At 57.0% G+C, this 17530-nt stretch overlaps 1 protein-coding gene and 1 long non-coding RNA gene across 2 annotated transcripts in view; one reads left to right on the plus strand and one right to left on the minus strand.

Moving 5' to 3' along the window:
- The window catches only part of HMCN2 (hemicentin 2), a 171512-nt gene extending 154176 nt beyond the window's left edge, over positions 1-17336 (plus strand). The window contains exons 86-98 of the mRNA XM_031654639.1: positions 2756-3025; positions 6259-6408; positions 8103-8240; positions 8336-8457; positions 9058-9295; positions 10656-10718; positions 10838-10960; positions 11692-11826; positions 12895-13023; positions 13537-13857; positions 14607-14726; positions 15665-15791; positions 16584-17336. Coding sequence (XP_031510499.1) covers positions 2756-3025; positions 6259-6408; positions 8103-8240; positions 8336-8457; positions 9058-9295; positions 10656-10718; positions 10838-10960; positions 11692-11826; positions 12895-13023; positions 13537-13857; positions 14607-14726; positions 15665-15791; positions 16584-16929 — 2282 coding nt within the window. The 3' untranslated portion in view covers positions 16930-17336. The remainder of the gene's footprint in view (positions 1-2755; positions 3026-6258; positions 6409-8102; positions 8241-8335; positions 8458-9057; positions 9296-10655; positions 10719-10837; positions 10961-11691; positions 11827-12894; positions 13024-13536; positions 13858-14606; positions 14727-15664; positions 15792-16583) is intronic.
- LOC116270079 lies at positions 7877-16919 on the minus strand. The gene is made up of 2 exons (XR_004178027.1): positions 16833-16919; positions 7877-8472 (listed from the first exon to the last, which is right to left on the minus strand). It is a non-coding gene; the product is annotated as an uncharacterized LOC116270079 (long non-coding RNA).
- Positions 17337-17530: the final 194 nt, after the last annotated feature.

Consider the following 17530-nt stretch of genomic DNA (forward strand, 5'->3'; position numbering starts at 1 on the left):
GGCCTCCCAAAGTGTTGGGCTTACAGGCGTGAGTCGCCATGCCTGGCCTCGACCTTCATTTAAATGGAATCACCCCACACGCGCTTTTGCATAGACTCTTCTTTTGCACATCATTATTTGTGGCATTCATCCGTACTGTTCACATGGAATTCGTTTATTGGTTCTCATTGCTGTATGTTCTTCTGCTACATGGATGTACCACAGTTTATTCGTGTATTCCACTGTAGGTTAGTTTCCAGTGATGGGCAGTTTAGAACAGGGCTGCTGTGACCTTCTTACGCACGCCCTCCGGTGAACGCGCACACACACTTGTGTTGGGGTATTTGTCCAGCAGCAGAAGCGCTAGGTCTCGTAGTACACGTGTTCCGCTTTAGGACATATGGGCTGTGTCGTATCTGACGAATGGCTCTCAAAGATAGGTCCAGGTCCTAGTCCCCAGGGCCTGCGAATGTTTCCTTACTTGGAAAAGGAATCTTTGCAAATGTAATTAAGTTAAGGATCTTAAAGTAGGCAGATTACCTCGGTGGCCCCTAAATGCTATCACAAGTGTTTTATTTTGGGGTGTGTTTTTTTGGGGGGTTTTTTTTGAGATGGAATCTCGCGCTGTTGCCCAGACTGGAGTGCAGTGGCGCAATCTCGGCTACTGTAACCTCTGCCTTCCAGGTTCAAGCAATTCTCCTGCATCAGCCTCTCAAGTAGCTAGGATTACCAGCACAGACCACCACACCTGGCTAATTTTTGGTTTGTTTGTTTGTTTGTTTGTTTTTTTTTTTTGAGACAGAGTCTGGCTCTGTTGCCCAGGCTGGAGTGCAGTGGCCGGATCTCAGCTCACTGCAAGCTCTGCCCCCCTAGGTTCACGCCATTCTCCTGCCTCAGCCTCCCAAGTAGCTGGGAGTACAGGCGCCCGCCACCTCGCCCGGCTAATTTTTTTTTTGTATTTTAGTAGAGATGGGGTTTCACCATGTTAGCCAGGATGGTCTCGATCTCCTGACCGCGTGATCCGCCCGTCTCGGCCTCCCAAAGTGCTGGGATTACAGGCTTGAGCCACTGCGCCCGGCCTTATTTTTGTATTTTTTTTTTTTTTTTAGTAGAAATAGGGTTTCACCATATTTGCCAGACTCTTCTCAAATTCCTGGGTTCAAGCAGTCCACCCACCTCAGCCTTCCAAAGTGCTGGGGTTACAGGCATGAGCCACCATACCCGGCTACAAGTATTCTCATAAAAGAGAGCCCAGGCCGGACGTGGTGCCTCACGACTATAATCCTAACACTTTGGGAGGCCGAGGAGGGTGGATCACCTGAGGCTGGGAGTTTGAGACCAGTGTAATCAGTATGGCAAAAGCCCGTCTCTACCAAAAGTACAAAAATTAGCCGGGCGTGGTGGCGCACGCCTGTAATCCCAGCTACTCGGGAGGCAGAGGCAGGAGAATCGCTTGAAGCCAGAAGGCAGAGGTTGCAATGAGCTGAGATCGTACCACTGCACTCCAGCCTAGGTGACAGAGTGAGACTCTGTCTCAAAAAAAAAAAGAGAGAGAGCTGGGGAAGTGTGGCAGGGGAGAGAGAGAGAGGAGAAGGTAAAGTGGAGATGGAGGCAGAGGATGGATTGTTGCAGCCTCAGGCTAAGGAAGGCTGGCGGGCGGAAGCTGGAAGAGGTGAGGAATGGGCTGTCCCCCAGAACCTCTGGAGGAAGCAGGGCATCTGAACTTTGGCCCAGTGAGGCTGATGTGGGCCTCCTGGCCTCCACGGTTTCTCCCGTGTTTCTGCAACTTGCTGCAGCATCCGCAGGAAGTGAACACGCAGGCACACAGCAGCCCACTTTGGCTGAACCACGTTGCATTTCCACCGCAGTGTGTGCGAGTTCTGCTTGTTCTGCAGCCTCACCAGCACTGGGCCTTTCCCATCCTTTCCATGTTAGCCTTCCAGGAGGGTCTGTGATAGTAAGTGGACAGGAAGCATCATCCCCATATTTCAGATGGGAACACTGAGGGTCAGGGAGTGACTTGGTGAGAGTCACCCACAGTAGGTGACAGAGCCCTAGAGGCAGTTCTGACAGATATCCCCGACTTCATTGGAAGCAGCCTAACTGTCCTGTAGGAGAGGCTTGGTTTAGCCATTCCCAATAGAGCCAGGCAATAGAAGACTACTTAGCCACTAACAACAGATATGCAACTGCGTGGAAAGGTAGTTACGATCTATTGGGGAGGAAAAATAAAAGCAGATGGCCGGGCGTGGTGGCTCATGCCTGTAACCCCAGCACTTTGGGAGACTGAGGCGGGTGGATCACCTGAGGTCAGGAGTTCAAGACCAACCTGGCCAACATGACGAAACTATGTCTCTACTAAAAATACAAAAGTCAGTGAGGTGTGGTGGCAGGCGCCTGTAATCCCAGCTACTCAGGAGGCTGAGATGGGAGGATCACTTGAACCCGGGGGGCGGAGGTTGCAGTGAGCCAAGATCGCGCCACTGCACTCCAGCCTGGGGGACAGAGCAAGATTCCATCTCAAAAAATAAAATAAAATAAAATAAAATAGTAAAGATAAAATAAAAGCAAATATGGCCATATGATCATATTTTCATAAATCAACAGTGTCTAGAGGGAAATATTCAGGAAGGATGACTGGGTGAAAGGATCCTATGCAGTTCTTATTTTCTTCTTTCTGCCTCTCTGGATTTCTCAGTATGTCTAAATGAACATATTCCACTTGAATATGCAAAAATAATTAAATGTTCCTAAAAGCCACCTGGGCCTCCCACAGGTGCTCCGGTGTTCCAGGTGGAGCCCCAGGACATGACAGTGAGATCCGGGGATGACGTGGCTCTGCGATGCCAGGCCACTGGAGAGCCCATACCCACCATTGAATGGTTGAGGGCGGGTCAACCCTTGCGGGCCAGCCGGCGACTCCGGACCCTGCCTGATGGGAGCCTGTGGCTGGAGAATGTGGAGACTGGGGATGCAGGCACCTACGACTGCGTCGCTCACAATCTCCTGGGCTCTGCCACAGCCCGGGCGTTCCTGGTCGTGAGAGGTATGGGGCAGCCCTGTCTGGACCTCTGTGGACAGAGGCAGGATCTCTTGCCAATGGGGATTGTGTAGTGCTTATGGGGGACCTGTCCCCTGCCTTGCCAGCTCCCCACCTCTTCCCTTTGCTTTGTCACAAGCCCAGAATGAACCCCTACCCTGCCCGTTTACAGTTGTGGAAACTGAGTCTTGGAGGTCCTAGGTGTTTGCCACTCATCTTGGACAGGGAACACTGGCCTGGCTGTTCTCTCTTAACTGGCACAAATGCATGTCCTCTGTCTGGACGCTGCACAGCCCCTGGAAGCAGGCAGAGGAAGTCAAGGGCATCCCTGGTGCCCTCAGGGGCTGCTGCAAAAAGTCTGTGGGTCAGTGCGTGTCCCAGGTGTCACACATTGCCTGGCGATGGCAGGTGGTTGGAAAAGTGATGGCTTCCTGGTGGGATGGACCCCTGCCATCTCGGATTCCTCAATCAGCTCCCTTCTCTCTTGGGTCAGACCAACTTTAAAATTAAGAAAAGATCTATCCTGAGAAACCACAGTAAATGGATTCAGCCCTGCATAAAGGCAAGTCATAAGATATTATTTCTGTGGCCTGTGCCTCCGGAGGGAACACTCCATATGTGTGGCGATGTGTCCCCCTCCCTGTACCTGGCAGACATCACTAATCTATCACCACAAGGGAACACTCCCTATGTGTGGCAATGCATCTCCCTCCCTGTCCCTGGCAGACATCACTAATTTATCACTACATGTGCTGGCAGAATTTTTCTCCAATGAGCCCTCCCAGGCAGTGCCTCTCAGATAATTGGAATTGGGACTTGACACTTGGCCCCCTGGAAATCCATGTGAAACCCACTGCCAACCAAATGTGGGACCCTTTCTGGCCCCTGCTCTCATTATCTCCCATAGGCCGGGACAGGGTACCAACCTATACAGCTCTGAAAGTTCAGCAGTTCTCTGACCCCCCCAGACGCAGATGCGGTCTCGGAGTTAGCCTTGGGTCTAAGCAGACCCCCCTCTATTTCAGGGCTTTGTCCCACTTCTTACCCTCTCCTGTTGGCAGGCCCCAGTCCAAACCACGGAGCTATGTACGTGGCCTTTGTATTTGTTCTCTAGGGCTACGGTAAAAAAAAAAAAAAACACCACAAGCTGGTGGCTTAAGGCACACTGATTGTCTCACAGTTCTGGAGGCTGGAAATCCAGGATCACACTGTCAGCAGCCCTGGTTCCTGCTGAGCACTTCGGGGAGGATATGGTCCGACCCTCTCTCCCAGGGTCTTGCTGGTGGTCCTCGGCATTCTGTGGCTTGTCGAAACATCACCCCCACCTCTACCTTCATCTTCCCTGTGTGTGTCTACGCTTCCCTATTTATAAGGACACAGTCATGTTGGATTAGGCCTGCCCTAATGACCTCATTCTAACTTGGCTTACTCTATAAAGACCCTGTCTTCAAATAGGGTCACATTCTGAGGTCCTGGGCGTTAGGACTTCAACGTATGAATTTTGGGTGGGGTGGTACCATTCGACCCATAACCCAGCCTCCTTATTTTTGTAATAGAAACAAGTATTCTTCTTTTATATATGTTACTTGTAGAAAGGCCAGATACTGTAGAAATTTATGAAGAAGAAAGTCATTCTCTCCCATAATTCAATGACCCAAAGTAGCGTAAGCAATTATTCGGGGAGATACATTCTTCCACACTGTTTTCTCTGGATATAAGAGATACACTTCTCTTTTTACAAATGTCAAATTTACAACCTCTATAACCTGCCATTTTTACTTCCTCTATCTTGGAAGACATCCCATTATGATACACATCGGTCCACGGCTTTTTTATTGGCTTCATATCATTCCATGGGAACGTTTTTTATCTTCATTCCTGTCGGCTTTGTCAAATGAGCAACGTAGTTTATTTTTCTACTTTCCATTCCCCAAAACCACACCGTGCTGTGCATCTTTGTGTGTGGCCCTGAATATTTCTATGGGACGATTTCCTTAAGGGGCATTGGTGGGTGAAGGGAGTTCAGGGTTTGGGAGCCTCTAATTGTAAACATGTTTTCCCTCCTGACTACTTTTCCTCCTTCCCCCTCAGCCTGGCAGGTCCCAATCCTGGCCTTGTAGGGAGACAAGAGGCTGCTATGTCACTCCATGTCTGAAAGAGCTGGCGGTGGCTTGCTGTGCCTGGGTTCCATTTCCTGTCCCCTTCCAAAGCTGCCCGGGTCACGCTCCAGCCTTCTTGTCTGCAGCTCCCGATTCCTTCCTCACCCCCCTATTAAAAGGCCAGGGATAGGTTCACGGCCCTTCTCCTGTCCCTCCCATAGGCCCCAGAGCATCGGATACTGATGAGAAACATCCCATATGGGCTTCAAATCTCATCAAACCCCCGCTATGGGCTGCAGGAAATGGCCCTGCTTCCTAGAACCCCAAATTAACCAGCCCCTTGATTCATCCACTTAGGATCCTAGCACTTGAGTGTTTTATGTTATTTTTTGACAGATCATGGGCAATTTGTTGTTAATTTCCCCTGAGAGCTGGTGAGTGGAGAGGCAGGCTAACTTCTGTCTCTCGCCCCCTGGAATGCCATCTGCCTAAACAAGACAGCTGGCCCATTAGTCAGAGGAAGCACCCCCCAGTGCCTGCACCATCCATTTGATTAGCACTAAGGAGCATCTGCTCACAGGCGGCCTGGCAGACGGCCGCTAGGAAGCCAGCCCACCCAGCCAGGCCAGCTGCAGGGCAGCCGGAGCCAGCAGCACTGATGGAATGGGGCTGTTCAGGTGACAGCACCCGGCTCTGGCTCCGTGCCCTGGCTCCTTCAGTGTGCCAGCCGCACCATCGTGGGCTCCTGGCATTCCACACACCCACAGGTCTTCTGTGAGTTTGTGGCCCCACCTCCTCATTTTACAGTTGAACCAACTCAGGTGTGGCTTGAGGGGCCTGACGCGGCCAGGTTTCAAGGAATGGTAGAGCCAGAATTAGAAGCCAGCTCCATGCGCCTCCCCCCACACCCCAGCCCAGGGTTCCTCCTAACAGCCTCCCTTCCCTTTTAGAACCAAGATCCCCTGGCCGTTGAGTCCATGACCCCCTAGCTGTGTGTCCTTGGACAAGTGGAGGTGAACTCTCCAAGCCTCCATTAACTCCTTCATGAAACGGGAATTCAGCCTGCTTGTGCTGTGGGCCTCGGGGGTGGATAGTCAGTGGCACTGTCGTTCTTTCCAGTTACAGGGGTTTCACTTACAGGGGAACCCCAGGGGAGCTGGGGCAGCATGATTGGGGTGATCAATGGCCGGAAATTTGGTGTGGCCAGACTCAACACCAGCGTGATGCAGGAGGTGCGCTCCGGGGTCAGCAGCATCCGCAGCAGCATCCACCATGTCCCAGCAAACGTGGGTGAGTGGGAGGCAGAGCATCGCCTGCCTCTGGGCCATTGTCTCAGCCCAGCAAGGATCCTCCAGAACATGCTGGACCTAGGAGGGGGCGGAGCCTGTACCCTGAGACTTGCTCAGGGCCTGATGACCAGAGCATGTCTGACCACCTCTCAAAGCTGGGTGCAAGCCAAAGTGGACTCAGGTGCAGGCAACTTCCTGTCCCCCTCACAGCCCCCCCAAAACAAAGTAACTGCATTTACAGTTAGACCCAGAGTGTGTGAAAAGGTCAGTGTTCTGTGGGTGTGGGCGCTCAGACTGTGGTTTCCCAAGCCACCGATGGCTGCCTGAGGCTTTTCCCCATTTAAGTTAAGGCCCGGGTTGATGGAAGTGGAGGGATCTCCAGTCATGAGTGAGGGGTGCGGGCTGGAGGTGACAGAAGCGGGAAACAGGGAGAACTGAATTGCCCAGAAAACCTAGAGGACTAAGAAGAGTCACCTGCACACAGAGCTCTCATGTACGATGTCTGAGCGATGAATGCTCTGAGAGACTTGCAAAGCTTGTGACAGTGGACGTCACTGTCTCTCCCTTCCCAAGGAATCCTTGGTCCCTTGTGGGGGTCTAGGAGGGGCAGTGCTCATGGGGTCTTCACTAAAAGCAGGTCTTCTGAAGCTGCCCTTGGCCATGGTCCTGCAGTGTGGGGTCAGGGGATTTTGCTGGGGAAGTCACTCTGAGCTGGCTGTCAACAGACAGCAGGTGAAGTGAGACACTGCCCAGACATGGCGGCTTATTCCAGCTGCAGGAGTGCGAGGCCTGGAGAAGCATCTGGCCCCAAGCCCGCAGGCCAGGCTCTGTTGCATGAAACAGGCACACAGAGAGGCTGAGAAGGTGGTGCCCATGCACAGGGGCCTGGCCGGCTCATGCGAACCTTGCAAAGCTGGCACCGTCCCTGACCCCAAGCAAGTGGGGAGTGGATGTGTTCCCCTTGCCCAGTCCATGGCCCCGCCTGGCTCTATGTGGAGGGCGGGGCATCACATGAAGAAGATCTGAGAATCCACGTCCAGGGCCATTTTTTGGTTCTTTTTTCAAATGGTTTGGAACAAACCTGGGCTTGTCCAGAAGGGATCTGCAAGTTAGAATGGTTGGTTGACTTCAACTCAGCAAATATGTCATGACAGTCCGTGGAGTCCCTGGCCCCGTGGTGACCCAGGGGCCCTCAATCGGTATTTGTTGAACTGAGTTAAATATCAGCAAGGTACATGCATTTATTTCTTCTTTTTTTTCTTTTTGAGACTGCTTCTCGCTATGTTGCCCAGGCTGGAGTGCAGTGGTACAGTCACAGCTCACTGCAGCCTCAACCTCCCAGGCTCAAGCGATCCTCCTACCTCAGCCTCCCCAGCAGCTGGGACTATAGGCGTATGCCACCACACCTGGCTAATGTTCTTAATATTTTTATTTTTTGTAGAGACAGAGTCTCGCTATGTTGCTAAGCATTTCCTTGTATACATTTATTAATTTCACAGTTACTCCAGGAAGTAGATTATTGGCCTCCACCAGTCCCGGATTCTGGTTAAATAATTGGCATGGCAGTCACAAGGCAGCAAAGGAAGGGGCTAAGCTCTTCTGGGGGCAGTGGGGAGCCATGATGGGACCTTGAGCGGGAGAGTGGCTGCCCTGAGGATCAGCTCTAACCTGGCCTCCACGCCCTGCCCCACCCAGGACCTCTGATGCGGGTGCTCCTGGTCACCATCGCCCCCATCTACTGGGCCCTGGCCAGAGAGAGTGGGGAAGCCCTGAATGGCCACTCCCTGACCGGGGGCAGGTTCCGGCAGGAGTCACACGTGGAGTTTGCTACAGGTAAGCAGGGCCTCCTCTAGGTGGGCCAGGTAGGACTGAAGCCTGCGCCCAGGACCTCCTGTAGTGACTCTGGGCTGGGTGGGGATGGATTGCAGGGGAGCTGCTCACGATGACCCAGGTGGCCCGGGGCCTGGATCCCGATGGCCTCCTGCTCCTCGACGTGGTGGTCAATGGCGTTGTCCCCGAGAGCCTGGCTGATGCAGATCTTCAAGTGCAGGTCAGGGGTCAGGCCCTGGGGTGTGCAGACAGGGTGGGTGAGAGAGACAGAGGCGCCCTGCTGTCAACCACCCCTGAGCAGCCAGGCCTACTCTCCCTCCTGACACTGCTGCAGGGCTGGGCCACAGTCTGGCCTTGGACTTAGGGTAGGATGAGCAGTTGTTATAGGCTCAAGTTTGAGCCCTTGAGGGGATGCTCTGAGCCCTGCGACTCCAAATCAGACTATTCTTGTTCAAAAGCAAGAGTCCTGAAGACAGGTGAGCTGCCCAGAGCAGCCCAGCTGGTTAGAAGAGGCTCTGGGAGGCTCACCCTGTCTCCTCCCAAGGCTCACCCCGTCTCCTCCCAAGGCTCACCCCGTCTCCTCCCATGGCTCACCCCATCTCCTCCCATGGCTCACCCCGTCTCCTCCCATGGCTCACCCCGTCTCCTCCCAAGGCTCACCCCATCTCCTCCCAAGCCTCCCCAAGCCCCTGAGTTGAGGTGAAGGTCTCAGGCTGCTTGGGAGTTGAAATCTCAGCATTTTCCTCCTCCCCTTCCAACCTTGACCCCTTTCTCCCTCTCCCCCACCCCTCCTCCTCCTCCCCTCCTCTTCATCTTGCAGGACTTTGAGGAGCGCTATGTGCAAACAGGGCCTGGCCAGCTGTTTGTGGACTCCACACAGCACTTCTTCCAGGGCAGCCTCCCCTCGTTTCTGCGCTGCAACCACAGCATCCAGTACAACGCAGCCCGGGGCCCCCAGCCCCAGCTGGTGCAGCACCTGCGGGCCTCAGCTATCAGCTCGGCCTTTGACCCAGAGGCCGAGGCTCTGCGCTTCCAGCTCACTACAGCCCTGCAGGCGGGTGAGGCCCCCCTGCTTTGTCTCACCCCCACTGCCCCCGCTAAAACCTGCCAGGGGCCCAAATGCATATGGCTGGAGTCCACCCCTGCCCCTAGCATCCACTGACCATGGGCCAGAGACTTCAGACTGAGACAGCCTGCTCACCTGGCCTGTCCCCACTCCCATCCATCCACCTACCCTCCTCACAGGGACACAGTTCTCTAAGCCACCCCTGCTTCAACCTCTGGATCCTTTCCCCAGGCCCCAAGGTGAAGGTCCAACCACCCCAGCGTGATGTTCAGGAATTGAGTCACCCCGCCCTCTTCTCCCATGGGCACCTGCACCGAGGCCCCACCCAGGGAGGCAGGAGCCACTGTTGGAAGCCCTGGAGACCCACAGAAACATGCTTTCTATTCTTACCCAGTGAATGCTAAAGATACACATGTTCACATCACTTGAGGTTCCAAAGTGTTTTGAACATTGAATGAGAGACAGTGATAAGAGCACTGCTTTGAGGTCAGGCAGACCCCAGTTCAAATCCCAAGTGCACCACTTTCTGGCTGTGGGACCTTAGAGGCAATGTCCTGGTCCCCTCTGACCTTCAGTGTTCCCATCTGCACAGCAGGCATGACATCGCCTGCCTTGTAGGGTGTCACTGTACAGATGTTGTCTCTCAAGTCCTAGCCTGGCACCGCCTCATCAAGGGTGGCTGTCCCTACAATTATTTGGACCAAGCTTGTCCAACCTGTGGCCCACAGGCCGCATGACACCCGGAACAGGTTTGAATGTGCCCCAACACAAATTCGTAAACTTTCTTAAAACATTATGAGATTTTTTGCAATTTTTTTTAGCTCATCAGCTATCCTTAGTGCTGGTATATTTTATGTACGGCCCAAGACAATCCTTCTTCCAGCATGGCCCACAGAAGCCGTAAGATAGGACACCGCTGATTTAGACTGTCTTGTGTCCTTCCCGCCTCCAGAACCCAGCTCACCCCTCCCCTGCCTTTGGTTTGGCTGCCCGTGCGACGCTGTCCTCTGCCCCTCCGCACGCTCTCTGTGCATTGCTGCTGTGGTCTCAGGAGAGCCGTTCTGCACGTGTTGACCTCCTGTGTTTTATTTTAATGGTTTTCCTGGGGCTGCCTGACTCACTGCCCAGCCCCACTGGGAGCCCCTCAGGACACATTTCCTTGACTGGGTGTGCCCTGCAGTCATCACCTCCAACAGGCCTGGGCAGGAAATGGGCTCACTGACTCTCTGGCACTGTCTTGGCTTTGCCTGGCTAAGCTGGTGGGTGGGGAGCTGCGAGCCTGGGTTACGGCCAGGGCAGCCCTGGGAGAGGACACCCTCATGTCCTTAGAGTCTATCCTCTTTGTCTTGCAGAGGAGAACAAGGTCGGCTGCCCCGAGGGCTTTGAGCTGGACTCCCAGGGAGCATTTTGTGTGGGTGAGAGCCCCCCACCCTGGCATGGACGTGGGAGGCCTCTCAGCCTGGGATGGATGGCCTCTCCTAGCCAGCTAGCAGGAGGCTGGGAGCAGAGACCACCAGATCCTTTCCTGCCCCAGACAGGGACGAGTGCTCAGGAGGCCCCAGCCCCTGCTCCCACACCTGCCTTAACGCACCCGGCCGCTTCTCCTGTGCCTGCCCGGCTGGCTTCGCTCTGGCCTGGGATGACAGGAACTGCAGAGGTGAGGGAGCCCCTGGGAGGAGAGGTCCTCCTCAGACATGACCCAGGTGTGTGGAAGGGTCCCCAGGGCCAGGACCCTGGCTGGACACAGACCTGCAGGGATGGCCCATTCTTGAGGGCATTTGATGTCAGCCTGGAGGTCCCAATGCCATGTCCCCACCAGGCTCCTTCCTGCTATGGGAGCTGCAGACGAGTGAGGCCCAGGTTTCAGGGGGTGATGGGCAGCCCAAGAGACATAGGGGCGGTTATCACATGCTCACGGCCTTCTGAACCTGAACAGGCCTCGGAAGCTTTCCCAACACTCAGCATCATTTCCAATTGACTGAGACTGGCAAGTGAGTCGTACTCCTCAGCAATGTTGCTGGATGACAAATCTGACCTTGGGTGGTGGTGCTGATGCTGACCCCCAATCTGTATCTCTGTACTCCCACCAGGAGGGTCTGGTGCCGGCAAGTCTCCACTGGGCTCCAAGCCAGGTGCCCAAGGGGACGTTGTCTGCAGCCTTTCATTAGAAGATGCAGGCCCAAGCGCTGGGGTCCCTTGGAGTGGGCCCTGTGTTTTGGGGTAGGGAGCAGGACAATGGAAAGAGCTAGCAGAAGGGGTGGGGCCCTTCCTGCCAGTGGCTCCTGGGCCTGCAGACGAAGCCTCTGTGGATAGGCTGGGCCAGGGTCAGGTGGCGAGGCAGGCCTGGGGATCGTGTTCACACAGCCGTCTGCCCTGATCTGCCCCCAGATGTGGATGAGTGTGCGGGGGATGCTCGCCTCTGCCGAGAGGGACAGCGCTGTGTGAACCTGCTCGGGTCCTACCGCTGCCTCCCCGACTGTGGGCCTGGCTTCCGGGTGGCTGCTGACGGAGCCAGCTGTGAAGGTGATGGGGACACAGTGTGCGGCCTGTCCATACTCCTGGAAACCCAGAGGTTGCCAGGGATCAGCTGATAGGGGGCTGTGTGTCACTGGGCTCTGGGCTTCCAGGAAGACCGGGACTCTTGACAGAAGGAGCACAGCAAGGCTGGGGATGAAGCCTGAGCCAGGCACTGGAGGTCTGAGCCCTCCCCTGGCTCCTGGCAGCTGGCACCTTCTTTGACAGGGGTGTTTTCTTTCTGGACCTCAGTGTCTTGTCTGCTTGATAAAGAGGCAGCCGGGTCAGGGATGGCAAACACGCCCTCCCTCTGCTGCCGTCCGTTCTGTTCCCCGCATGAATCCAGGCCCAGCTAGAGACCACCTCTGAATCCTTCTTGAGCTAGCAGCCCCTGCAGCCACCATGGAGCAGGTGCAGTCAGCCTTCGAGACAAAACCTAGGTGCCACCCCTGGACAGGTGACCTCAATGGTCCTTCCTGTTCTATCTCTATGGCTGCAGGACCGTGGGTCCACCCGGCTCCTCTGAGAGACTGTCTGGTGGGGAGGGAAGCACGGTGGAGCCTGACTCAAGAGGAGCAGCTGTCGCACCTCTGTGGTCCCTAGGGCCCCTAGACTGCCCGACAACTCACCGGGCTCTCCTGCCTGCCGCCTTTCCTGCCGCCTTTCCTCCTTTCTCACCACTTTCTTAGCTCTTCCCACATGCCAGGCTCCCCTCCTCACCATGACCCCATGAAGAGGTCACATCTCTACCCGCTTTATGGATGAGGAAACTGAGGCTCAGAGAGACAGAGAGTTCCTTACCCAAGGGCTAGAGTATGGCAGAGCTCAGCGGAACCCAGGACTCTGCCCGCAAAGCCCACCCTTTCAGCCCCTTCCTTTCTTTGGGACCTGGAACCCTGTTGACCTCCAACCTGGTATAACTGGGGGAGGTGCTGCAAGGGCTGCCATGCAACCTGGTGGCACTGAAACTGGAGAAGGGGACAGGGAAGAGGCCCAGATATGGAGGGGGATGGTCTGTCCCTTGGGGGAGGGGCTCTGGGCTAGACCTCGCCCCCTGACCATGCCCCTGCCTCCCAGATGTGGACGAATGCCTGGAGGGGTTGGACGACTGTCACTACAACCAGCTCTGCGAGAACACCCCAGGCGGTCACCGCTGCAGCTGCCCCAGGGGCTACCGGATGCAGGGCCCCAGCCTGCCCTGCCTAGGTACGGGGAGAGACCCACCTTCTGGCCGGCACCCCCAGCTCAGGGACTGAGGGTGTCTAAGGCACCAGTGCTGGTGAGTCCTGAGAATAACCAAACAGCACCGACACATCGCCTCACTGTGTGCCTGCCTGTGCACCAAAACCTCAGCCTGATTCTATGGGGTCATCTTCTGGGGAATTTCAGGAGGGGGAGGACTGTGGAAGCAAGTGGGTGTATCTCAGAGAAGCTTAGCAGAGGGAATGGATCTAACTGGGGCACCGAAGGGCTGAGGGGGAGCTGGAGTCTGGGATGATGCTGAGAGCTGGGGAGGCTGGGCCTCTGGGAGGTGTAGGTGGAATCAGATTGGAGGCTGGGACTGGTCCCGGACAGGGGGATGCAGTGTGGCCCGCACGCAGCGTGGGAGTGGTGGGATTCTAGGGAGTGCCAGCAAGAGAAGGCAGGGCCAGGCAATGGCTGCAGGCTGCAGGGGACCCTGGGCCACCTGTGCACACGCCTGACCCCGCCCCTCTACAGATGTCAATGAGTGCCTGCAGCTGCCCAAGGCCTGCGCCTACCAGTGCCACAACCTCCAGGGCAGCTACCGCTGCCTGTGCCCCCCAGGCCAGACCCTCCTTCGCGACGGCAAGGCCTGCACCTCACTGGAGCGGAATGGACAAAATGTGACCGCTGTCAGCCACCGAGGCCCTCTAGTGCCCTGGCTGCGGCCCCGGGCCTCGATCCCTGGTGGCTCCTACCACGCCTGGGTCTCTCTCCGGCCGGGTCCCGTGGCCCTGAGCAGTGTGGGCCGGGCCTGGTGCCCTCCTGGTTTCATCAGGCAGAACGGAGTCTGCACAGGTAAGGCCAGGCCCTGACCATCCACGGGACACTGCCATTATGGGCTCTTGGGCCCCTGGGGTGGGTGTGCAGGTGCCACCCATGGAGTCCAGAAACCCAGACCTTCCAGGCAAGTGGGGTGGGTGGTGTGGGATGGTGGCTTCTCTGATGCAGGGTGTCTCAGAGCCTTGGCTGTGCTACTGGGCAGGGGGCTTCCAAGATGGGAGTGGACTATTTTTGACTTCAGGACACTTTGCCCAGAAGAAGGGCATCCTAGGCAAGTGGTCCTGGGAACCCTCTTTGAGAAACATTCCTGTTAGCACTCAGAGGGAAAGCCGTCAGGCAGGGGGTTTTTCAGGGGTGAAGGAGAATGTTCCAGGTAGACATGAGAATGTGACAAGGGACTGCTGAGTAGAGGGGACAAGGTGGGGGATGGCCCCTGGACCCTGCAGAGAGGGACAAAGAGGAGGTGGCCTGCCCCTGGGCTGACGCCTTGGCATTCCTGCCTGGATGGAGGGGTCTGTGGGGCGGTGCTGCCTGCTCCCTCTATGCCTTGGCGAGCATGGGGTAGGTAAGGTGGGGATCCTCCCTCTCACCAAGCCCAGGGACTCCCCCAGCCCCTGAACCCGGGCTGGGAGGGGCAGGACAGGGAGAAGGAGCAGGGCAGCTCCAGAGCCCAGTGGGCAGGTGTGTGGCCATGTCAGCGTCTGTGGTTCAGTGCGTCTCTCTGCCCCTGTCCCCCACCTGCCCCACCCCCATGCCTGGGTCAGACCTCGACGAGTGCCGGGTGAGGAACCTGTGTCAGCACGCCTGCCGCAACACCGAGGGCAGCTACCAGTGCCTGTGCCCCGCCGGCTACCGCCTGCTCCCCAGTGGGAAGAACTGCCAGGGTGAGCCGGGCTCAGGCTGCCACCCAGACACCCATGGGGCTAGGGCAGGCAGCGTGGGATGGGATATGTGGCATCTCACCCACTCCTTTCACTCCAGCCCCTTCACAACTATCCTGTGAGGGTGGGGCGGGGAGGCAGGCTCAGAGGGTTCCATGAACACCCCAGGCTCTCACAGCCATGCCAGGGCCCATGCTCCGGACAGAAGCTCTGAGATTACTCGGGCAGGCTCTGAAAGCAAACCAATCCCAACTCTGCTGTGTGTCCCTAGGAAACTCACTTCACCTCTCTGAGCCTCCTGGTTAAATGGGGCTAACACAGTCCCCCTCAAATAGCTGGGATGAGAGCTGTGGAGGCTGAGCACAGAGCCGCACAGCTGCTGCTACTGGTAGAGTCAGGGCCTCTAACCCCTAAACCGGGCACAGTTTCCCTGGTGTGCACAATTTCCCTGGTGTGCACAAACGGGGCTGGGGCCAGTCATGCTGCTTCTTCCAAGAGAACAGGAACCATGCCTGCCCTGCCTGTCTCCGTCCCTCACGCTGTCATGGAGGTCACCGAACATCCTCTGAGAAGGGTGGGGGTTCCACTGAGGCAGACAGGATCAGGGGCTCTGCCCGTGGGCAGTGGGCACTCAAGGTCTTCGGGCAAAGCAGCCACCCAGGGAAAGCCCTATCTCTCCCAGGCCCTCCCACCCAGCACTTGCTCAGGAGGCCCCCATGGTGCCCACCTACACACCCTGGAAAGCCCCAGCCCCCGGGGAGATGAGAAGGTGCTGGGGGCCTCCAGGCTGGGTGGTCACGGGTCAGACTGACTGGGGACAAAGGGAGAAGGGCTGCTCACCTCACTGGTCCCCCAAAGGTACTTCTCCCCACACACTCCCCCCTCTCCTTTGCTCCATCTTTTCATCTCCCTCCCCCACTTCACCAACCTCCCCCATCCAGATATCAACGAGTGCGAAGAGGAGGACATCGAGTGTGGACCCGGCCAGATGTGCTTCAACACCCGCGGCAGCTACCAGTGTGTGGACACACCCTGTCCTGCCACCTACCGGCAGGGCCCCAGCCCTGGGTAAGGGCTGAGTTGGCAAGGCCTTGTGCCCTCAGGAAAAGCACATTTTTCAGTCACGCCAGGTTCAGGCTGGCCCTGTCACTGTCACTCCCCACACAAGTGATACAGGCAGGAGCGCAGGGAGCCCTGGGGACAGGGAGAGGCCAGAGTGGGAGAGAACGGGGACACAGGAGCACACACACCAAACCCCAGACACAGGAACACCATGCAGACTCACAACCCCAGGACAAAACTCAGACATGCCAGCACCAAACCCATCTCCTCCACGCCACTCACAGCGGCCATGGACACTTATCACGACGCATGGAGACATGGGGACCTTAGGGGTGACAGCACTGCCCTGGAAAGGTTTCTCGCGGTGGGTGACCTGCCCCGGGCCTTACAACTAGAAACCTAGGCTGGGGTTGGAAGCGGATGCCCCGGGCAAGGCTAAACTCAGTCTCCACCTCTAATCCCACCCTGGCAGGGCAAATCCAGACTGGGTGACTCGGCCCAGGAACACATCAGTTCCCCTGTGTCTGCTGGGCTTCCCTGGGGCATGGACCTGGAAAGTTCGCTGGAGAGACCCTGAAAGGGCGCGCCTCTGGCTTCTCTGGGCCTCAGTTTGTTGATCTCTAAAACGGGCTAGCGGGGATGCCCGCAGAGAAGGCGTGTGGGGCTCTGCCGGAGAAGGATGGGCAGCGCGTGGGCGGAACTGCAGGGGCTGGCAGGGAGGTCTGATGACGCAGCCGGGCCACGCTCGGACCCACCCCCGAGTCCGCCTGTCCGTGTGTCTGTCTGTGCCGCCCGCAGGACGTGCTTCCGGCGCTGCTCGCAGGACTGCGGCACCGGCGGCCCCTCCACGCTGCAGTACCGGCTGCTGCCGCTGCCCCTGGGCGTTCGCGCCCACCACGACGTGGCCCGCCTCGCCGCCTTCTCCGAGGCCGGCGTCCCAGCCAACCGCACCGAACTCAGCGTGCTGGAGCCGGACCCGCGCAGCCCCTTCGCGCTGCGCCCGCTGCGCGCGGGCCTCGGCGCGGTCTACACCCGTCGCGCGCTCACCCGCTCTGGCCTCTACCGGCTCACCGTGCGCGCCGCGGCGCCACGCCACCAAAGCGTCTTCGTCCTGCTCATCGCCGTGTCCCCCTACCCCTACTAAACGGGAGAGGGCATTGGCGGCTGCCCCGGTGTGACCCCCGAGGAAGGGAGCGAGGAGGAGCTTGGTCCACGCCACCTGCTGTGGCAAGCGGAGCGTCATCGTCTCTCGCCCCGTGCGTCAGCGAGACCTTGGGTCAACACGACCCTGCGCGCAGCCTTGACCCCCGACAGCGAGGACCTGAGCTCACAGAGGGAGGCGTCCGGGGCGGTCCTTGGGTGGCCAGGCCCGCAGGCAGGGCCCGGGGAAGCCTCCAGGTCTGATCCGCCCCTCAGTGGGAGCGGGACAGGGACACAGGGCACCTGGACGCCCGGGGGAGGAGGCAGACTCCGCGTTGGGGGTGGCAGCAGCTATCTGGCGGTGTCATTCTGAACCCTGTTGCAATATAAAAAGATTGCTTTTTTAACTAACTTGGTTTCTTTGTCTAATTATTTTGCTTTGTAGGGAAGGGTTTTGACTGGGAAGGAGACCACGCCTTCTGTTCTGATCCAGGAGCACTGAAGTTTGAGTTCACCAGCCTCCTCTCCTTAGGAGTAGGGTTGCCTCAGGCACCTCCTGGCCTCAGTTTCCTAATCCATAAAATATTGCAATAGGGCCCTCCCTT

This window comes from Papio anubis, chromosome 13 (assembly GCF_008728515.1).
Source record: "Papio anubis isolate 15944 chromosome 13, Panubis1.0, whole genome shotgun sequence".
NCBI classification, from domain to species: domain Eukaryota; kingdom Metazoa; phylum Chordata; class Mammalia; order Primates; family Cercopithecidae; genus Papio; species Papio anubis.